This window comes from Fusarium subglutinans (genome assembly GCF_013396075.1).
Source record: "Fusarium subglutinans strain NRRL 66333 chromosome Unknown NRRL66333_c0000419, whole genome shotgun sequence".
Classification (NCBI taxonomy): Eukaryota; Fungi; Ascomycota; class Sordariomycetes; order Hypocreales; family Nectriaceae; genus Fusarium; species Fusarium subglutinans.
The window spans coordinates 1-16,867 of NW_023502482.1; the positions used below are offsets into that span (position 1 = coordinate 1).

General features: G+C 47.7%; 6 protein-coding genes across 6 annotated transcripts; 3 read left to right on the top strand and 3 right to left on the bottom strand.

The window, feature by feature from the left end:
- Positions 1-1,123: 1,123 nt before the first annotated feature.
- FSUBG_13882 (uncharacterized protein) lies at positions 1,124-1,666 on the top strand (the record flags this gene model as incomplete). The annotated part of the gene is made up of 2 exons (XM_036678819.1): positions 1,124-1,193; positions 1,275-1,666. The coding sequence occupies 2 exons, from the start codon at positions 1,124-1,126 to the stop codon at positions 1,664-1,666; spliced, it is 462 nt and encodes a 153-aa protein (XP_036530650.1).
- Positions 1,667-5,651: 3,985 nt separating this feature from the next.
- Positions 5,652-6,971, top strand: FSUBG_13883 (acyl dehydrogenase; the record flags this gene model as incomplete). The annotated part of the gene is made up of 1 exon (XM_036678820.1): positions 5,652-6,971. The coding sequence occupies one exon, from the start codon at positions 5,652-5,654 to the stop codon at positions 6,969-6,971; it is 1,320 nt and encodes a 439-aa protein (XP_036530651.1).
- Positions 6,972-7,362: 391 nt separating this feature from the next.
- Positions 7,363-8,115, bottom strand: FSUBG_13884 (demethylmenaquinone methyltransferase family; the record flags this gene model as incomplete). The annotated part of the gene is made up of 1 exon (XM_036678821.1): positions 7,363-8,115. The coding sequence occupies one exon, from the start codon at positions 8,113-8,115 to the stop codon at positions 7,363-7,365; it is 753 nt and encodes a 250-aa protein (XP_036530652.1).
- A 1,233-nt stretch (positions 8,116-9,348) lies between these two features.
- FSUBG_13885 (macrophomate synthase) lies at positions 9,349-10,558 on the bottom strand (the record flags this gene model as incomplete). Its single annotated transcript, XM_036678822.1, has 4 exons — positions 9,349-9,825; positions 9,886-10,094; positions 10,157-10,284; positions 10,365-10,558. 4 exons carry the CDS (start codon positions 10,556-10,558, stop codon positions 9,349-9,351), a joined length of 1,008 nt encoding a protein of 335 aa, XP_036530653.1.
- Positions 10,559-12,311: 1,753 nt separating this feature from the next.
- On the top strand, positions 12,312-13,425 carry FSUBG_13886 (D-isomer specific 2-hydroxyacid dehydrogenase; the record flags this gene model as incomplete). The annotated part of the gene is made up of 2 exons (XM_036678823.1): positions 12,312-12,498; positions 12,554-13,425. The coding sequence occupies 2 exons, from the start codon at positions 12,312-12,314 to the stop codon at positions 13,423-13,425; spliced, it is 1,059 nt and encodes a 352-aa protein (XP_036530654.1).
- Positions 13,426-13,963: 538 nt separating this feature from the next.
- Positions 13,964-15,704, bottom strand: FSUBG_13887 (multidrug resistance protein fnx1; the record flags this gene model as incomplete). The annotated part of the gene is made up of 2 exons (XM_036678824.1): positions 13,964-14,274; positions 14,342-15,704. 2 exons carry the CDS (start codon positions 15,702-15,704, stop codon positions 13,964-13,966), a joined length of 1,674 nt encoding a protein of 557 aa, XP_036530655.1.
- Between the last annotated feature and the right edge of the window lie 1,163 nt (positions 15,705-16,867).

Consider the following 16,867-nt stretch of genomic DNA (forward strand, 5'->3'; position numbering starts at 1 on the left):
TGAATTTATCGGCTATTTTATTCAAGCCTTAACAGGTTATATTCCTTTATATACCTTTTAGTCTTTTTCCTTTATAATACCTTAAGGCTTATAATAAGATTTATTAGTTATTATAAAAGTATATAGGTAAAAGCTTATATTAGGGAAAAAAAAATATTATATTATTATTTATTATCTATATTTACAGCCTAAAGCTTAACCTTATAGGCCGCAGTTATCCTATAGCATTGACCACTACGGTAACTTCCTTGACGCCAGATTAAACTGTGATAAGAATGAGGAGACTGGTAGAAGAGATATGCTAATTTTAACACTCTCTACTCTGTATTCCACCGGCACGTTTTCACCCACTTGCTGTAAGTGGTGTCCTTCTTATGTGGTGATCTTTATGTTTCCGCTCCTGTGTCACCTTCGACCACCAACCAGCGCGTCAAATCGCGTCATTAGAGCCGGATTAGAAAACTTCAGCCACAACTTATGGCATTCATCTGCATTAGTTTACATACAAAATGCACGACAAAATTCTCGGATATCTTAAGCTTCAAGGTTGTATTCCATTCACCGATCTAGACGTCAGTTCCAGACACGAGAGAGTCTGGCTCATGGCTCTCTTTTTCGGCGCGCATCCGAGGACCATGGTAGCACGCAGACAGAACCGAAAGGTCAAGATGCATATAGATATCTGACATGCTGAAATCAGTCAGTTACGCATAAATTTGGTTTTTGATCACCGGATTCTGATGACTGCAGCCGCGACTTGTATTCACACCCATCGAAGGTTGACATCGCACCAAATCTGTCTGGCCCCCTATTCAGCCTTAGAATGCGGGGCAAGTCGGAGAGAACGAAGCCATAGCCAGTAGGGAATCGATCTTTGTCGTACCATGTCGTGGGGTAGCGTCCTCAATCAGACCGGCGGAACTCAACGTTCTCCATGATTAGGGACCATCGGAACCAGGAGTCCCGGCGCATTCGGAGCAACCACCGAGGACAGATCTACAGCTGCCTTTTGAAGTTCGAGTGCAGCTTTGCAACTTACAACACGCGTATAAGCTTCTGTGTCTTCCGTAGAAGCCATTTGCAGTGATCAATATGATGCTTCAGAGCAATGACAGGGACGAAAATGTCGCTCCCCCGTTCTTCTTCCACCCAGAACCTCAACTATTGCACGCCGGATATAACTCCCACCGCAAGTCTACCTCATCTTCCACTCCAAAACAAGATTTTTAATTGATGAACAGGGACATATATCCCCAATAACTGCCTCATAGCAGGTTGCGACCACATCTTCGCCGTCCTCATTTGCGAGTCCAACGATAAAAGCCAGTGGAACCTTTTCGTCGCAGAGCTCTACCGACTCCAGGGCCCTTCGAAACTCCCATATACGATTTCGCAAAGCTTCCTCCAGATCGATTACCGCTCAGAATACCTCGATCTCCTCAGACACGAAATTCGACTCGCAGTCGAGAATTATAACACTATGGTCCTTGGCTGGTGGGCGCGGTTAGCAGCGCGGATGGAAGGGAGAGTCTTTGAACTACGTGATGTCGACGCTGCAGTGTCTGAGCTAAAGGAGCAGCTCCTGGACGCGGAAATGGTAGCAGGCTGGTTGAATCAGAGCCTTTCGCCTTTGGGACAGGGCAGATTTGTGAGGTTGCGGGAGTGAAGGGCAGATTATATGTGTATATTACTGAGTGGGAGAGAAATGGTTTAGTACTGAGGTTATCCCAGCGTTGTCTGGTCGGTAAATATGACGGTTTCTGTTTACTTCGTTGATAGTACATGAGAACATCCTCAAAGTCCTCCCAGTAGCAGATACAGTCTGCATAATGAATAAATCTCCAGAAACGAAACTTGATAAGAAATATTGAGTTGCAGTGCAGCTATACAATTTGTCTAGGTTGATGCGGCGTGGCCATATGCCCGTATTACCAAGGCATACGTTGCACATCCAAACTTCTCGCTCTGTACGCTATCTACTACCTCGGGTAAGGAGGTAGCCCGGCTTCTCACACCCTCAAAAGCCATCAGGCAGATGAGACAGCTTGCTTTGTTAAGATAGACTGCTTCCGTGAAAGCACTAGGTTAGGCTCATTAACATACAAGTCGTTCAATGCAAGGTTCGTGCCATCTCTGGATGGCAACTGTAATAGCATTGACTCCGCTCACGCCACTCAACCTGACTAACGTTGTCATAGTGGGTTCCGTTCAATAGATGAACACCGTAGGCAGGATCGTGAGGTCCCTGGTTCTGGTCTTGCGACTCTGTGGTGTTTCCCCAAGGATAAGTGTCACCTCGATCCCTGTGTATATGATCGAGAGATATCGGCCTGGTCAGGGTGCTGATAGCTTCCCTACTGAGGAGTAAAATGGAGATTGCAGCTGAAATCAAGATTGCAAGCCCAGCATGCTCAGATTTGTTAATTATGATGGAGATCCGTGTCTGAGAGCTTGTATTAGTACATGAAACTGGGTACAGTATCTTCTGTGTGGTGACTAGCAGTATAAATCTAGCCTGCCAAGACAATACTGGTAATTCGACCTTGAAGCACGGCTCAGACGAGCTTCGCTGGGGCAACTTTGGCTGGTCTCCAGGGGATGTAGGAGCTCTCGAGTCAGCCAATGTCTTCAGCATCGGTTCTTTCTGACACTTGATACGATAATGCACCGTGGCAATGTTTCTGCCATTGACACATTCAGCAAGCTAAAGCATCTAACCCCGATTTTATACCTTTCGAAAGACTGCCTACCTCTCCACTGAGCAGCCAGTAACGCGCTAAGCTCTCAGATTAGCTTGATCATAAAAGCATTACATATCATTTCTCAGATTTCTTCCCTATGATCTTTTCCTATCCCGCATTGCCGGAATTGTTTGGGGTCTTCATGTTGCCCGTTTATGTCAAGATCCCAGGACACCTAGTAGAGAGACAAGATTCCAAGAATGCAGCGTCGATTTCAGTACATCTTCTTTGCCTGAATGGGAATTTCTGTATCACATTTATAGCCTCCTTGAATGCATCACATGCTTACAACTAAAGCTGTACCCTGGATAAATTCGTCTGCTCAGTGCCTTGAGCGGCTTGTAGATTTGCAGCAAGGGGTTCACGCTCGACCTTTTTGACAACCTGCATCTTACTTATGGAACGGATTTCTCTTTGCCATCATCAGTACCCCAGCACTATGGATCTCCAGTCTCGGTATACTGGTCTGTGAGTCTCTTGGGAGATCTCGCTTTCGCGTAGTCGGGCATTTTAGTTGGATGCCTATAGCAGGTTATTATTGGGCTTCCATTCTTGCAGTAAAGGTCTAGCCCGCCGCTGAGATGATCAACTAAGCAAGATGCGGGAATGTTAGATGGCACTACTCTGCTCTCATGTAGTGAGGTATAGTTACTAATTAACTGGATAAGAATTTGAGGGATGACTAATATTTTGAGAGTGTAGCAAGCACTTCCAGATGTCAAAGGAGTGCTGCACTGAATTTCACGCCGGCTAATAAACGTTTTACAGATTCAGCTATCGATTGAGCCGAAACTCGAAAGGTGATTTGAAGTCAGAGCGGCATTGAGGTAATCTCGATCAACGTAGAGGACGGGATCACGAGAGCTACGGAAAGAAACCATGTTACTGGTTGTAATGACTCCGGAAGCCGGACCCCCAAAGTTCGGATCTGAGCTGACTGACGATACAATGTGAGTACGGGAATAAGGTTGTGGGTAGTTTAAAGAGGCTTCAGCCTCCAGCGCACAAAGAACACCAATAAAAACACATACTCATTACCTTTGCTGTTGCCTAGGATACAATGTGAGTACGTTGGGCGGCTCCCGCCGTTTCCAGGAGGGCTATTTCACTAACATGCAACTCTTTGAGCCGAAATGCATATATATGTATAGCTCGTTTAGTTCTAATACCAAGATGCATTCATGCTGCAGGATCTTTGATACAATTCAGGGTTAAAGCGAGGTTCTGGCCTGAACATGAACGTAAATACTATAAATCCATCCATATGGTCAATGTACATTTTGCCGTCGCCGGCGCATATTACGTTGCTTTTGGCGGAACAAGGGGCAGTTCTCGGACATTTCCACCGCCGGCAGCGCCATCATCTCTCAAGACGAGACTGAGGCCTGGGTAATCCAGATACTCTAGATATCAGTACAGATATGAAACATTCTGACCCAGAGACGATCGTTTCCGAAGTGAGGTGCTTGGGCTCATACCCCATCATGGTCATCCGGATTCATATGTCTAGCTCCTGACGCCGGAACTCCTCAAATCGGGCTACGCCACAGTACTCATAGATGATCTTCTTAGACGGATATTTATTGCTATTAAATTTTCGTATGAGTTAAAATAGTAGCGATATTTCACTGTTTTAGTGATTAACTTTATTTCTCCGTGGGTAAAGTTCATCTGGCACAGTAGCGGCTTACAGGGTAGGGATTCGTATTGACTCGATCGAACCACCATATTAGATAGGGCGTTAGCGCAGGTGAGGACTTGAATGGTGTTCATCGTGTACCTGGATCTGTCACTGGACAAGTTGTGTGCGAGTCAACAATTCGAGCCTGTTTATTCTTAAGTCTGTAAAGGAGACACCGGGGCTACAGCAATAACGGATAGCCTTAGAAAAAGTGCCAGACAGCTTGCCGCATTACAGAAGTAGGAGTAGCCTCAAAATCACAAAGCAGATGCTTTTTATATTGCTTAAAATTGCATCTTGGCTATCGAGCTAACATCAAATTTGTCTTCTAAATGTTGCCTATATGAATCTTTTCCCCCGCGGTGGCTCAACTCTGCTCTTCAAGGCACCACAGAAGTACAAGTTACAAATATCCTCCTGGATAGATAGTGCAACGCCTAGGCAAGCCACAGACCGCAGTGAGTGATGGACTAACGTGAGTCGCTATTGGCAAGCCTGCTGTTGGACCAAATCCCTTAGGATCCCAGACACCTTTCATATATTTCTGTAGGGCTTGACCCGTATTGATTGGCTGCCGTCATTACGCCACAAGTACCAGCCTTAAGGACACAGGACAGTGAGGCTAGAGGTTCTGATCTGCAAGCTGCAGTATCAGAAACACCTATATTTACTTGTCATCTTCATGTTAGAGAAAGTACCCTTGATACTAGGTATCTGATTGGTTAACCCACACGGAGACACCTCGAAGGTCCACTTTGGGATCTGGCAGTCGACATAGGGTTCGTGACGAATAGGAAAGAGGGCTGCTGAGCCGTGAGGGGCAGATATGCGGCGGTCGAGCAAAAGTAGCCGAGAATTGAGCAGCCATCTCCGTCATACAACCGAGGTCTTGATCTTATTGGTAGAAGATACGGGTTCAGTTCCACCTCAGATGGTCGCACATGGGTTAACTCGGCGATCGATCAAAGTAGCCGAAAAGTCGGTGACTTGATACCCGGGCCGGCAGTCCGTCCGATGCTGGTCATCGATTTGATATGACCACGTACAGCCAAGCCACGACCGTGGACAGATGTATCACTGACAGGCTACTTAGGGAAATTTTATTGGTAAATCTTCTCATTGCCACTAGTATATATGAGCCATCACTAGCCATCCATGCATAGTATCACGACTGTAAACGGCTCTTCCAAGATTTAAACTTGATTATACTTATACAAATCTACTACAACATGTCACGATCAGCTTTGAATTGTGCCAAGTATTTGAAGCGTCCTGTGATTGCAATCCCAGGACGCTCCCTCGGCGTAAATCAACATCATCATGCCTTTTCAACTACGCGATCAACACGACTTATGGGGATGGCTGGCTTCACCGATAATCAGCTCATGGTGAGAGACGCCGTGAGCCAAGTCTGTTCGGAATTCCCCAATACCTACTGGCAGGAATCGGATCAGAACGGGACAGACCCTAAGGATTTCCATGCAGCACTTGCAAAAGGCGGCTGGCTAGGCGTGGCACTTCCTGAGAGTCTGGGGGGCTCGGGCCTAGGCATCTCTGAGGCTACTCTAATGATGCAGACTATCGCCGAGTCAGGAGCGGGTATGGCTGGCGCACAATCTATCCATGCCAATGTTTATGCCACTCAACCGCTCGCTAAATTTGGTTCAGAGGAGCAACTGAAGACGGTGCCTCAAATTGTCGCTGGAGGCTTGCGTGTTTGCTTCGGTGTCACAGAACCTAATACTGGTCTGAATACACTGGGCCTATCAACCACAGCTAAGAAGACATCAGATGGCTACAGCGTATCAGGTCAGAAGATCTGGATTACCTGCGCACAGGTGGCCTCCAAGATGATCTTATTGGCCCGAACTACACCATTGGAGGAAGTCAAGAAGCCTAGCGAAGGTCTATCCTTATTCTACATCGATCTAGATCGGAACCAGCCAGGCCGCCTTGACCTACGCAAGATTAAGAAGATGGGTAGTCGCGCCGTCGATGCAAATGAAGTCTTCTTTGATAACTATCAAATCCCTAAAAGTTCACTTATTGGGGAAGAGGGCAAGGGATTCAAGATGATTCTTCATGGCATGAATGCCGAGCGTTGCCTTTTAGCCGGCGAAGCCCTTGGCCTTGGTTATGCAGCCCTTAAGAGAGCTACCGAGTATGCACGCGAGAGAGTTGTCTTTAAAAGTCCTATTGGTGCGTATCAAGGAATTGCGCACCCCCTAGCCGACGCATATATGAAGCTTGAAGCTGCAAAGCTAATAACTTACCATGCGGCTCGGCTTTACGATACAAGCCAAACAGAATCTGTTAAGCAAGACGAAATTGGCGCCGCGGCAAACAGCGCCAAGTATCTAGCTGCTGAAGCGGCTTTTACTGCTTGCGAGAGAGCGGTTCTAACACACGGTGGTATGGGGTATGCAATGGAATATGATGTCGAAAGGTGGTTCCGCGAGGCCCTAATCCCGAGAATTGCACCTGTTAGCAGGGAGATGATTTTGAACTTTATTAGCGAAAAGGTTCTGTCCTTGCCTAGGAGCTATTAAATATAAGTTGCAGCTTCAGTATAACTCAGTAGTGTTGTAAATGATAGCTGACAGATGTCATATCGGTGTTCATTTGTTCATCTCATCTAGGAACCAGTCGTGGGATCTTCTCGTTCGCCGACCGCGCAGCCGGCCGGCAGCGTCTTGCTTCTAGAATAAAAGCAACTTCAACGCTGTACCCAGAAGCCATAGCATTTTCTCACTGGTCCTTGCTCTGTGCAGTCCCTAGGACATTAAGAGAAGCTGTTCGTGGCAAGAAAAGCTACAAATGCCTGAGATAGTATGAGATACTTGAAGCGCTTTAGTGTAACATTGATATGAAACCAGATCTAATGTACGTACAGCGTCGTAATGCTATCATATTCAACTACTTTCTCTTGCGTCATGCTCCTTATTTCTTGCTTTGCAGTTTATGATAACCAAGCTCTGCGCGAGCTCTACCAAGTGTAGACCCGCTAGCAATCATTTCCCTAATGCGCTCTTCGCTTTTATCAATCCAGGCTGCAATCTCTGCCACCTCGCGAGCCCGAGTTCGCGGGACAATAACGACACCGTTGGCGTCTGCGACAACGATATCTCGAGGATTAACATGTACCCGGCCAATCCCAACCGGCTCGTTGACACCTGCTACCTCCATCCTATCCTTGGCGGTTCTCATCCAGCGTCCGGCGGTAAACATGGGGTAGCTATCGGCTATGGCGCGATTCACGTCCCGGCACACGCCGTCAATAACAGTGCCAGCTATCCCTCGTATACCGGCATACTGTGTCATGATATCACCCCAGACTGTACAGTCTGTGCGACCGCCATTGTCGATAACTATAACATCGCCTGCAGCGACATTATCAATCCAATCCCCAACACCTTTGGGCGGACCTGTGCTTGAAGCTGGCACATAGCGTACGGTAAAGGCCGGCCCAACAGTGACCTTTTTGTAGTTGGATAAGGGCATAATGTTCAAAGCCTGCCCTGGTATACCCAGCTTGTCAAGGGCGTCAGAAACTGCAGGAGTATCTGTTGCGGCGAAGAGCGCAACCAATTCTTGGTCTTGGGGATCATTTTGCTTGAGGTTTTGCATGGCATCGGATGGCGGCTGAGCCAAGGCCTCAGATACGGGGGGACCGTCTTGAATGGATTGAGTCATCAGAGTCTGGCGATAGTAAAAATAAAGAAAGAAAGAGGATACAAGAGACCAGGCCTGACTGAAATATTAAATAGCCTTAGCGACAACAGAGTATTTTATTTGGAGTGATACCGGAAGCGTTATGGCCGCGCCTAAGGGATCCGGACTACGTGTACGCAGTTACTCGTTGTCAGCGGGTGTAGACTACTTGTAGCTGCAAAATTCAGCTCGCCAATTGCACACTCGGCCATATGTACCATGCCTGGTCCATGTTGCCAACGATCAGGGCGATAGATTTCCCAGACACACCGCCTCAACAGCATATGGACAGGGCGGCTTGTGAGATACAGCCGCATAAGTGCACTCATCTCTCACCTACGTAGCGGGAGAATACGTATACAGATTTCCATTTCGGGGCCCGTGCTTTAACCAGCCCCTAGCCCAATTGACCAGCCGCCTGCAGCTTATTTGCATGCCTTAGTGGCGTTCTTATACCCTCCTGCGTCTTAAACCAGTGACACAATGACAGGCCACCTTACCTATCAAGGAAAAGATCTGGCTAGGTCTTAGATCCCCGACTCCCCGACTTCCCGGCTCCCCGTCACGGCTGGGACTAGGATGTATTTCACAAGGTTGATGGGGCGATTTATTCTTGACCAGACCTCCACGATATGACGCATGAAGCGTCTTCGGCGCTGGAACATCTTTATCTTTCAAACACCATTGGGCATTCATTGTTTTAGATGTTACCTAGGAGCAGATAAATTGTGGTTTTTCCTACCTAACATAACCAGCGAATGCGAATACGAGACGCCCGTCAGTGACACAAGAATGGGAGAACTCACATGTTATTCATTTCCATTATGGGATAATCACACATATGTAAGTATGTGATAGAGGCGCTCAAGCTATACTAATAAAGGATCTCCTTGCATGCGGGGCTAGTGGGACAAGAGACATCAATTGCGGATCGTGACACTAAGGACGGGTCGGTCCTGTAGTATTCGGCTCCTTAGCTCACATCCCAATTCCGGTTTCAGGGCCTTGGCTAGGGCTTGGATCTTGTAGCCTGGATTGCTCCTTGTCGTGCCGGCCCCATGTCTCCGTCCGTCCATTATTCAAGCATCACGGTGGGGAAGATCAATGCACGTGTTTATGATGTAGGTACTCACTAGTAACAGACAGCTTTGCTCCCCAATTTAATCGCATTCAATACAGTAATGACCTATATGACAGGTTCTTGTGGAATCCGCTTTAATGCCCGTTCATTATCTGCTTAGTGATCCCATTGGTCATCCCAGTGGTCATCCCAGTGATCATCCCAGTGGTCATCCCAGTGGTCATCCCATTGGTTAACCCGTTGGCTAGCCCGTTGGATTTGCCGTTGGATGTCCCCTTCGGCACCGCCAGAGCCTCCTTCACTTCAGCGAGGTCCTTCTGATGACTCTTCAGCACAGACAGAATATCCAGACTAGTCATCACCAGCTTGAACTTCTTAAGCCAGCCAACATCCTCGGGCTTCATCCTAAAGGCAGGAATCATAAGCTGAATTCCAGTCTTCTCGGAAGTCGCGATCAACTTGGAGACAGCCTCATAAAACTTGGACTCATCCACTCGCCCACCAGGATTGCGAACCGGGAGACCAAGTGTGACCTTGAGGTCCGAAACTCCGAGCATGAGTGCGTTCACACCGGGAACTCTAGCGATGGCATCAAGATTGTCTACTGCAACCTTTTGATTTGGTTTGGTTAGTCATTTCGTAATTAACTGTAGTGAAACGGTATCTCTTACCGTGCTCTCAATCTGGCAGATAACGGCGATGTTTCTGTCAGCAATTGTCTCCGACGTCCAGCCATCGGGCGCAATGTTTGTTATCCCGTCAAGCAAGGCAATTGGCGAGACCGATCTGCTTCCGCCGCTGTAGGCGTGTCGCACCTTGTTGACAGCCAACGCTGCCTGGTCAGGTGTATCGATTTGTGGAAAGACTATGCCGGCCGCACCTAGTGAAATCAGTCAGATCGGGTGTCTAGTCTAATGGTCAGACTGCGGCGATAGTACTTACCCGCATCTAAAGCATAGGCTAGCAAATCCGATTCAGGGCTGGGAATGCGAACTAGTGCGCAAGTCTTGCCCTCGCTGGCAAAGTTGATCGTTTGTATGATGGAAACCAGATTCTCTGGATTGGTTGCACTGCGAGACAGACAATCAGAAAGATGTGTTAGATATGTCGAATCAAGTGCCTCCACTCGCACAACTTGGGCAGAACTTACACATGCAGAGTGTCCACGAAGACGAAGTCAAAGCCAAGCACAGCTACGGTTCGGGCCATCTGTATGTGCGGAATCCCAAGCATGGCGCCGAACAAATGTGGCGGCCCCTTGCTCGATCCCTCATGGCCCTTTGCGCCGATTGCGGCATTCAGATTTGAAGGCTGGAAGAGAGAATGGGCTCGGTAGTGGTCCATGGCGAGTGGTTAAAAGAGATATCCAGTCTGATGTTTGGTGTAATTTGTGTTCTGGGAGCCAGTATATATATCTCTATATATGTAGATAAGGTTATGTAATAATGTAATATAAATAAACAAGGATATGCCCTCAGTATAATCTAATTTGAAATGGTTCCAATCTTCGTTGCTACAGGAGATATGGATCTCAGAGGCTTGAGATAATCATAATAACACAAGGGGGTATAGACGTCTGAACCACGTAGTACTGACCTTCGCTACGGAAATCAGAGGTGCAGATGTAGTGCGTCATGTCTGGGCGGCCCAAGGTGAATCTCTCTTTTCACCCGGCTTTACCATCAGAAAGAGAAGTAGCCAATAGCCAGCTTTCCCTTCCATGCTCTCTCTAGGCCTCCCAATTTTGAACTTTATTGGTTCCCACCTAGAGTGACCCCAGAACTAAGTACTAATGATTACGACAAAGATAACCTTATCGGATATTCCTACAGAGATAAAACTAAATATCAAGAGAGCAAATGTGTTTAGGTAATTGAATTGGTATGGCAGGAATGTAAACAAGACACTCTCTTTGTCTCGAGGAAAAACAATTAGCTTCACAGATTAGTTACATGTTCCTTACCAGAGAATCTAGTATCTAGTTACCTCTCAAGTCCTTCAACTACGCTCCGTTGGGTGTGATTTTAGGAAACGCCTCCAACGCTTCCATGTCGATACTTGAATCGGGACGGGACATGAGCACTTGCTCACCCGCAGGTTTGAATCTGGCTTTTTCATGCCAAATACTATCGAATATGTACTTCAGTGGCGCAGTGAGACTTGGATATCCCAAATCAAACATGGTACCCGATGTCGTCAGCACGGCCATGATTGTGTTGGGTAGACCGCCACTCCGGATTGGTCCAATCAGTGACCGCCACAACAAAAGGCCCTTCTGATATGCGTCAAAGGCAATACATTATTGCGCGATTTGATGCAACAAGACAACGCAAGTAAGACATACTTGCTGTAGATCTTCTCTCTCAGGCTGGCTGGTGATTCCCGTGTACAGGACTCATTAGTGCATGTGTTTATGTACCTAGTTACGATAGGCTATAGTCTAAAGATTAGTGTTGGTGGGGGCTAGTTATTCTCGGTACTTGCTAGCTTGCTTAATGGCCGTCCTCCACTAACGAACGGTGGGAGGAGCTATTTCCCGTGCCGTGCCATGTATGCATTCTATCACAAACACGGGTCGGGTCTTTTCGATCTTTGCCGTTTGTCGATAAGAGCCAGGCTGGGGCTGGTCGTGGAAGATTATCTCCGAGGCAGGACGGGACATCTTGCATTCCATGTCTTAACTAATGCCTATCCCCTAGACATTACATGAAACATACATGTTATTTCATGCAATGTATTGCTTTTGGTTAGGGACAATTGCTTGTTGGAGCCTGGCGCGTCATCTTCAGGTCTCCGACCCTTGCTTTCAGCTTGTTGATCTCTGCCAAAAAGAGACATCCATCACCGCCTTTCATCGATGTCATCCGAAACAAAAATTACAGTGTTGCTTGTACCGCTCGCTACATGCCTGACCACCAAGTGGGATCGCTTTTGTTTCTCTTTCTCATGGCTGCCTGAAGTAACGTAGGTAGTGACGCAGCTCTGTCAGTTTGACTACCGCAACTCGGGTTTTCTTTTCTATTCTGATCTATTCGATTTTCTTCTCCGACCAACCTTTTCAGTCTCTCTGCCAATTAACTGCCATCGCTAAGCTAAGATGGTCACGCACGTAGCTGTGCTCGACGACTATCACGGTCTTGCACCTTCGCACTTTGCCAAATTGGACGTCTCGCAATTTGCCATCCAGTATTTTCCAGCAACATTGCGACTGTATAATCACCCAGACACACCGCAGGCTGAGAAAGATGAGTTGGTTCAAAGATTGGAGCCATTCGAGGTCATTGGTAAAATTACCCCATCTCTTTTCCGCGACTACTCTTACTGATGCCCCGTGCCTAGCCACGATGAGAGAGAGAACACCATTCCCTAAAGAGTTGATTGAGCGTCTTCCTCGACTCAAACTGCTTCTCAGCGGCGGTCGTCATAATAAGGCAATTGACACAGATGCTTGCCGGTCGCGAGGTATCCCAATCACGGGCAGCGATGCTAAAATGGCCACTGTTTCTACCCTGGAACATGTCATCACCCTGATTCTCGCTGCTTGCCGTGACATTCCGCATAATGATGCTGCTGTCAAGGCTGGGGAATGGCAAACCAGCCTCGTCACTGGAGTCACTGGGAAAACTCTTGGTATTGTCGGCCTTGGACGGCTAGGCAGCTCTGTTGCTCGAATCATGAGTACAGCATTTGGGATGAAGATTATCTGCTGGAGCTCCAATCTTACACAGGGTATTGCTGACGAGCAAGCTAAAGCCCAAGGTTTGCCAGTCGACACCCAAGACGGCGATAAGATGTTCAAGTTTGTGAGTCGAGAAGTGCTGTTCTCTACCTCTGACATAGTGACTGTGCATCTGCTGTTATCAGACCGCACACGGGGCTTGATCACGTCGGAGGACTTATCAAGAATGAAACAATCTTCATTTTTTATAAACACCTCCCGTGGACCATTGGTGGATGAGGATGAGCTGCTTGCAACTCTCAAGGCAGGGAGTATTAGAGGAGCTGCACTAGACGTGTTCAACATTGAACCCTTGCCAGCGGATAGTGAGTGGCGAGACTCGAGTTGGGGTACTAAAGGCAAGAGTAGGGTGCTTCTGACACCACATATTGCGTATGTGGAAGAGGGCGTTATGAACGAATTCTATGAGCACCAGGTCGCGGAATTAGATAGGTGGTCGAAGGGAGAGGCGTTGAACAACACCATGTATTGATGGGCATGATTACCTTGATTGACACGCAAATATTAAATCCACCTTCATACCAATTGAGTGCTAGCCAGAAGTCACAATCGATACACATATGAGTCAGATAATTTATGCTCTTTCTTCCAAATCCTCAAGTCACGTTGAACTCTCTACATTACTCGACGTAAGACACTGGCCTCGGGCAGTGGGAGGCTATGACTGTGCTGTTGGGAATCATAAGTACTTTTATTTCGCTTGGGTGATTCTGGTTAACCGCATTTAGAGGCTGGCGGGTATGGGAGCGATTAGACGCTGTTCTTTGGGGAGTACAGGAAGATACAGGAATCTAAAGTCATCAAAACCATTCTTTTAATGAGTGGAGGGCCATCCAAGACCTGTTGATTGAACAAAGCTATTCTCAACGGGACGACACGATACCGGTCGTCGAACTAGCTAAGAGAGGAGGGATCAAGGCCGAGGAGCGATACGATTGTTAGCTGAAGAGGTGATGATGTAACACAAACAGGAGACTAGCGCATAGCATTGAAGTCTTTAACCCCGTGTTTCATTTCCTATCCATCCTCGAGTGCAGCGTGTGTCGCTTGACGAAGGAGATGCTGAAAAGGGCCAGTACAGCCCAGCAAACCATCATCAACCATACAATTCTGAAGGATTCCATGAACGTGGCCATGACACCATGCCACCAACCTTCCGGGAGATGCTTTAGCTCTTCCAGCCCGTCCAGAATACGTTGGATCTCCTCAGGGCCGCCCGCTTTGTCTCCAAAGATGTCCCATAGCATCTCTTTTAGAGTGCTCTGATAGGCTGCAGATGCCATGGTTATGCCAAGCGTACCACCTACGCTCCTAGCCAGAACTGCAAGGGATGTTAGTGTCATGGAGGTCGTCCGTCCGGTGGTGGATGATGATGGGTCGGTACTTACAAATAGCTGATGTTACAAGGGCTTGCTGCGAGTGATCGACTGCAGCGAGGCATGAAACAGTGGCCGTGGTCAACACCGTGCTGAAACCCCCACCAACAAAGAACAAGGCGATACAGGTCAGGTATTTCGGACTGTTCTCATCTTGAAGAGTAAACAAGACAGTACCAACAATCAAGACCACGGCACCGATTACTCCAAACGGTCTGTACTTTCCAGTCCATGCCATCAAGTATCCCGTCCCAAGAGCACCAATTGACCCACCCAATGGCGATGGCAGAAACTTGAGGCCAGCGGTTGTGGTAGAGTCGCCGAGTACCTGAAGGTAGAGGGGCACGTAGAACGTGGTGGCCATGAGAAGCATGGAGATGAAGAGACTGGCGCTGCAAGCAGAGAGGACTGTGCGATCTCGGAGAAGTGCCACGGGTATAATAGGCTGCTTCGCCTTCCCTTCCCACCAGATAAAGCCGGCAAAGCAAAGCATCGAAAGGGGGATAGTGGTAAGCGGTAAAGGATGGAGCCAAGGTACCGTGTTACCGCCCGTGTTTAGACCGAGAAGTAGCAGTATCAAGAATGAACACGTGAAGAAGACTCCGAGGAAGTCAATTCGTGTAAGATATGACTTATCGGACTGCTTGGGCGGTACCTTGACTAGTACCCCTATCATAGGGATAAGTAGTAACGAGGGCGGTACTTGTACCAGGAATGCGAGCCTCCAACCGATAACCGTGCGGTCTTGGAACAATCCGCCGATGACAGCTCCAAGCATAGCACCGGCGCCGTACCACAAGTTTGCAATACCTTGCATGATACCTCGCTTGCGCAATGGTGTAAGATCGGAGGTCAGGAATGTAGCGATGCTAATCAGTCCACCTCCACCAACTCCTGCAATGATACGCCCGATAATCATGGAATAATGATCTGTAGACAGTCCACAAACCAAGTTTCCTATAGCAAACAAAAGGTTGCTGAGAATAAGGCCCAGGCGTCGTCCGAATATGTCCGTCAGTCGACCGGCGATAGGTTGAGTAGCTGCATTCGAGATGAGATATGCTGTGACTAGCCACGAGAGCAGGCTAAGCGTGTTGAATTCGCTAGCGATGGGAGCCGAGAGAGTCGCAATGACTGTCGAATCTAATGCCCCTAGGAAGATACCAAGCCATGCGGTGGCCATGATAAGTATCAATCTTCCAAGTGGCGGTTCTTCGACGACGATAGTCCTCTCTTCATCCTGCTGTTTTGCGAAAAAGTCACCGCTTGTACATGTCGGGTGCGCGTCCGAGCCTGAGTCGTTCAGCAGCGGCGTGGTCTCGGTAGGGAGGTTGGATGAATGGGCTTCCTCCATCTCGGCTTCAACACGTGCCATGATGTTTCTCTGTGTCGCTGTGAACCCAAGTTGCTTGATCTGATCAAAAGTGTACTACCGCTGAGGCGATTGGCATGTTTGAGGACTGTAAGGTGATGGTTTGGGCTGATGCGCTTTTATAGCACCGATTCATCGCACCAGATATCGAGATTCATGTAAAAATCAAGTGTTGTCACTGGAAGTTCGGGTGATGACCATGGTTATTGCCTGAGTTCAAAGATGTCGCACAGCACAACCCTTGCATAATCATTGCTCAGTGATGAGACACATTAGGGGGGTAAGATGGGTCCACAAGTACCAGTTGTGGCGCGCGCGGGCAGAGAGCACAAATGGCGCAATAGACATCGCGATTCTCGCTCAGCGATAAAGAGGACTTTAGCTCCGAGCGGGAGCTGATCGATGACTGGGCTGAGCTGAGCTGAGATGTTGACATGTTAACCTGGTTACCTGAAGTGTCTTGAAAAGTGTTATTTAGCGCTGATCCTAGCCAAGAGCTAACACAAACCTCACGCCTTACCTCGTTGACCGGATTGTATGACTTGATTGGCTATTCAACCCCTGCAATGTCGCTGATCGCCATGCCAAGTCTTTTGCGAGCCGCTGTGGATACTCCAGCCGTTGTGGATTCAACTCCCGTGAATGGGTGGTAATCAAGAGAACAAAAGTGCCGAATGTCTTGCAACATCATATCGTTAGATAAGGGTGTGAAGGAACAGAGAGGGAGTGCTGGGGGCCTCAACTAGATGTACAGATCTGCGGGCCAGCCCAGCTGCCAGTTTGCTAGCTGGTGGGTGGCCGATCCTACCATTCCGAACAAAAACAAAGTCCTATTGGCTCGATTGACACACTATGGAATCCCGACACGGCACAAAAGATCTTCAGCGGGGTTGGGGAGACGGCGAAATGATCCACCCGAGCCTCTTCTTGCAATGGGTAGTTTCTGGATGATGTACAGGCGTCTAAGCGCTGTACAACTTTGGCTTAGTCCAGAAATTGGGAGGTCAGCGTGGGAAGAGATAATAATAACGAGCAGATGTTAGAACGTTTAGTATCTAAGGAGGAATCCTATATTAAAATACAGTAAAATAAATTAAGAATTAAAGATAGCTATTTTAATAACTTTAAATTAATATTTTATTAAATAGTTTTTTTAATAGTAATTA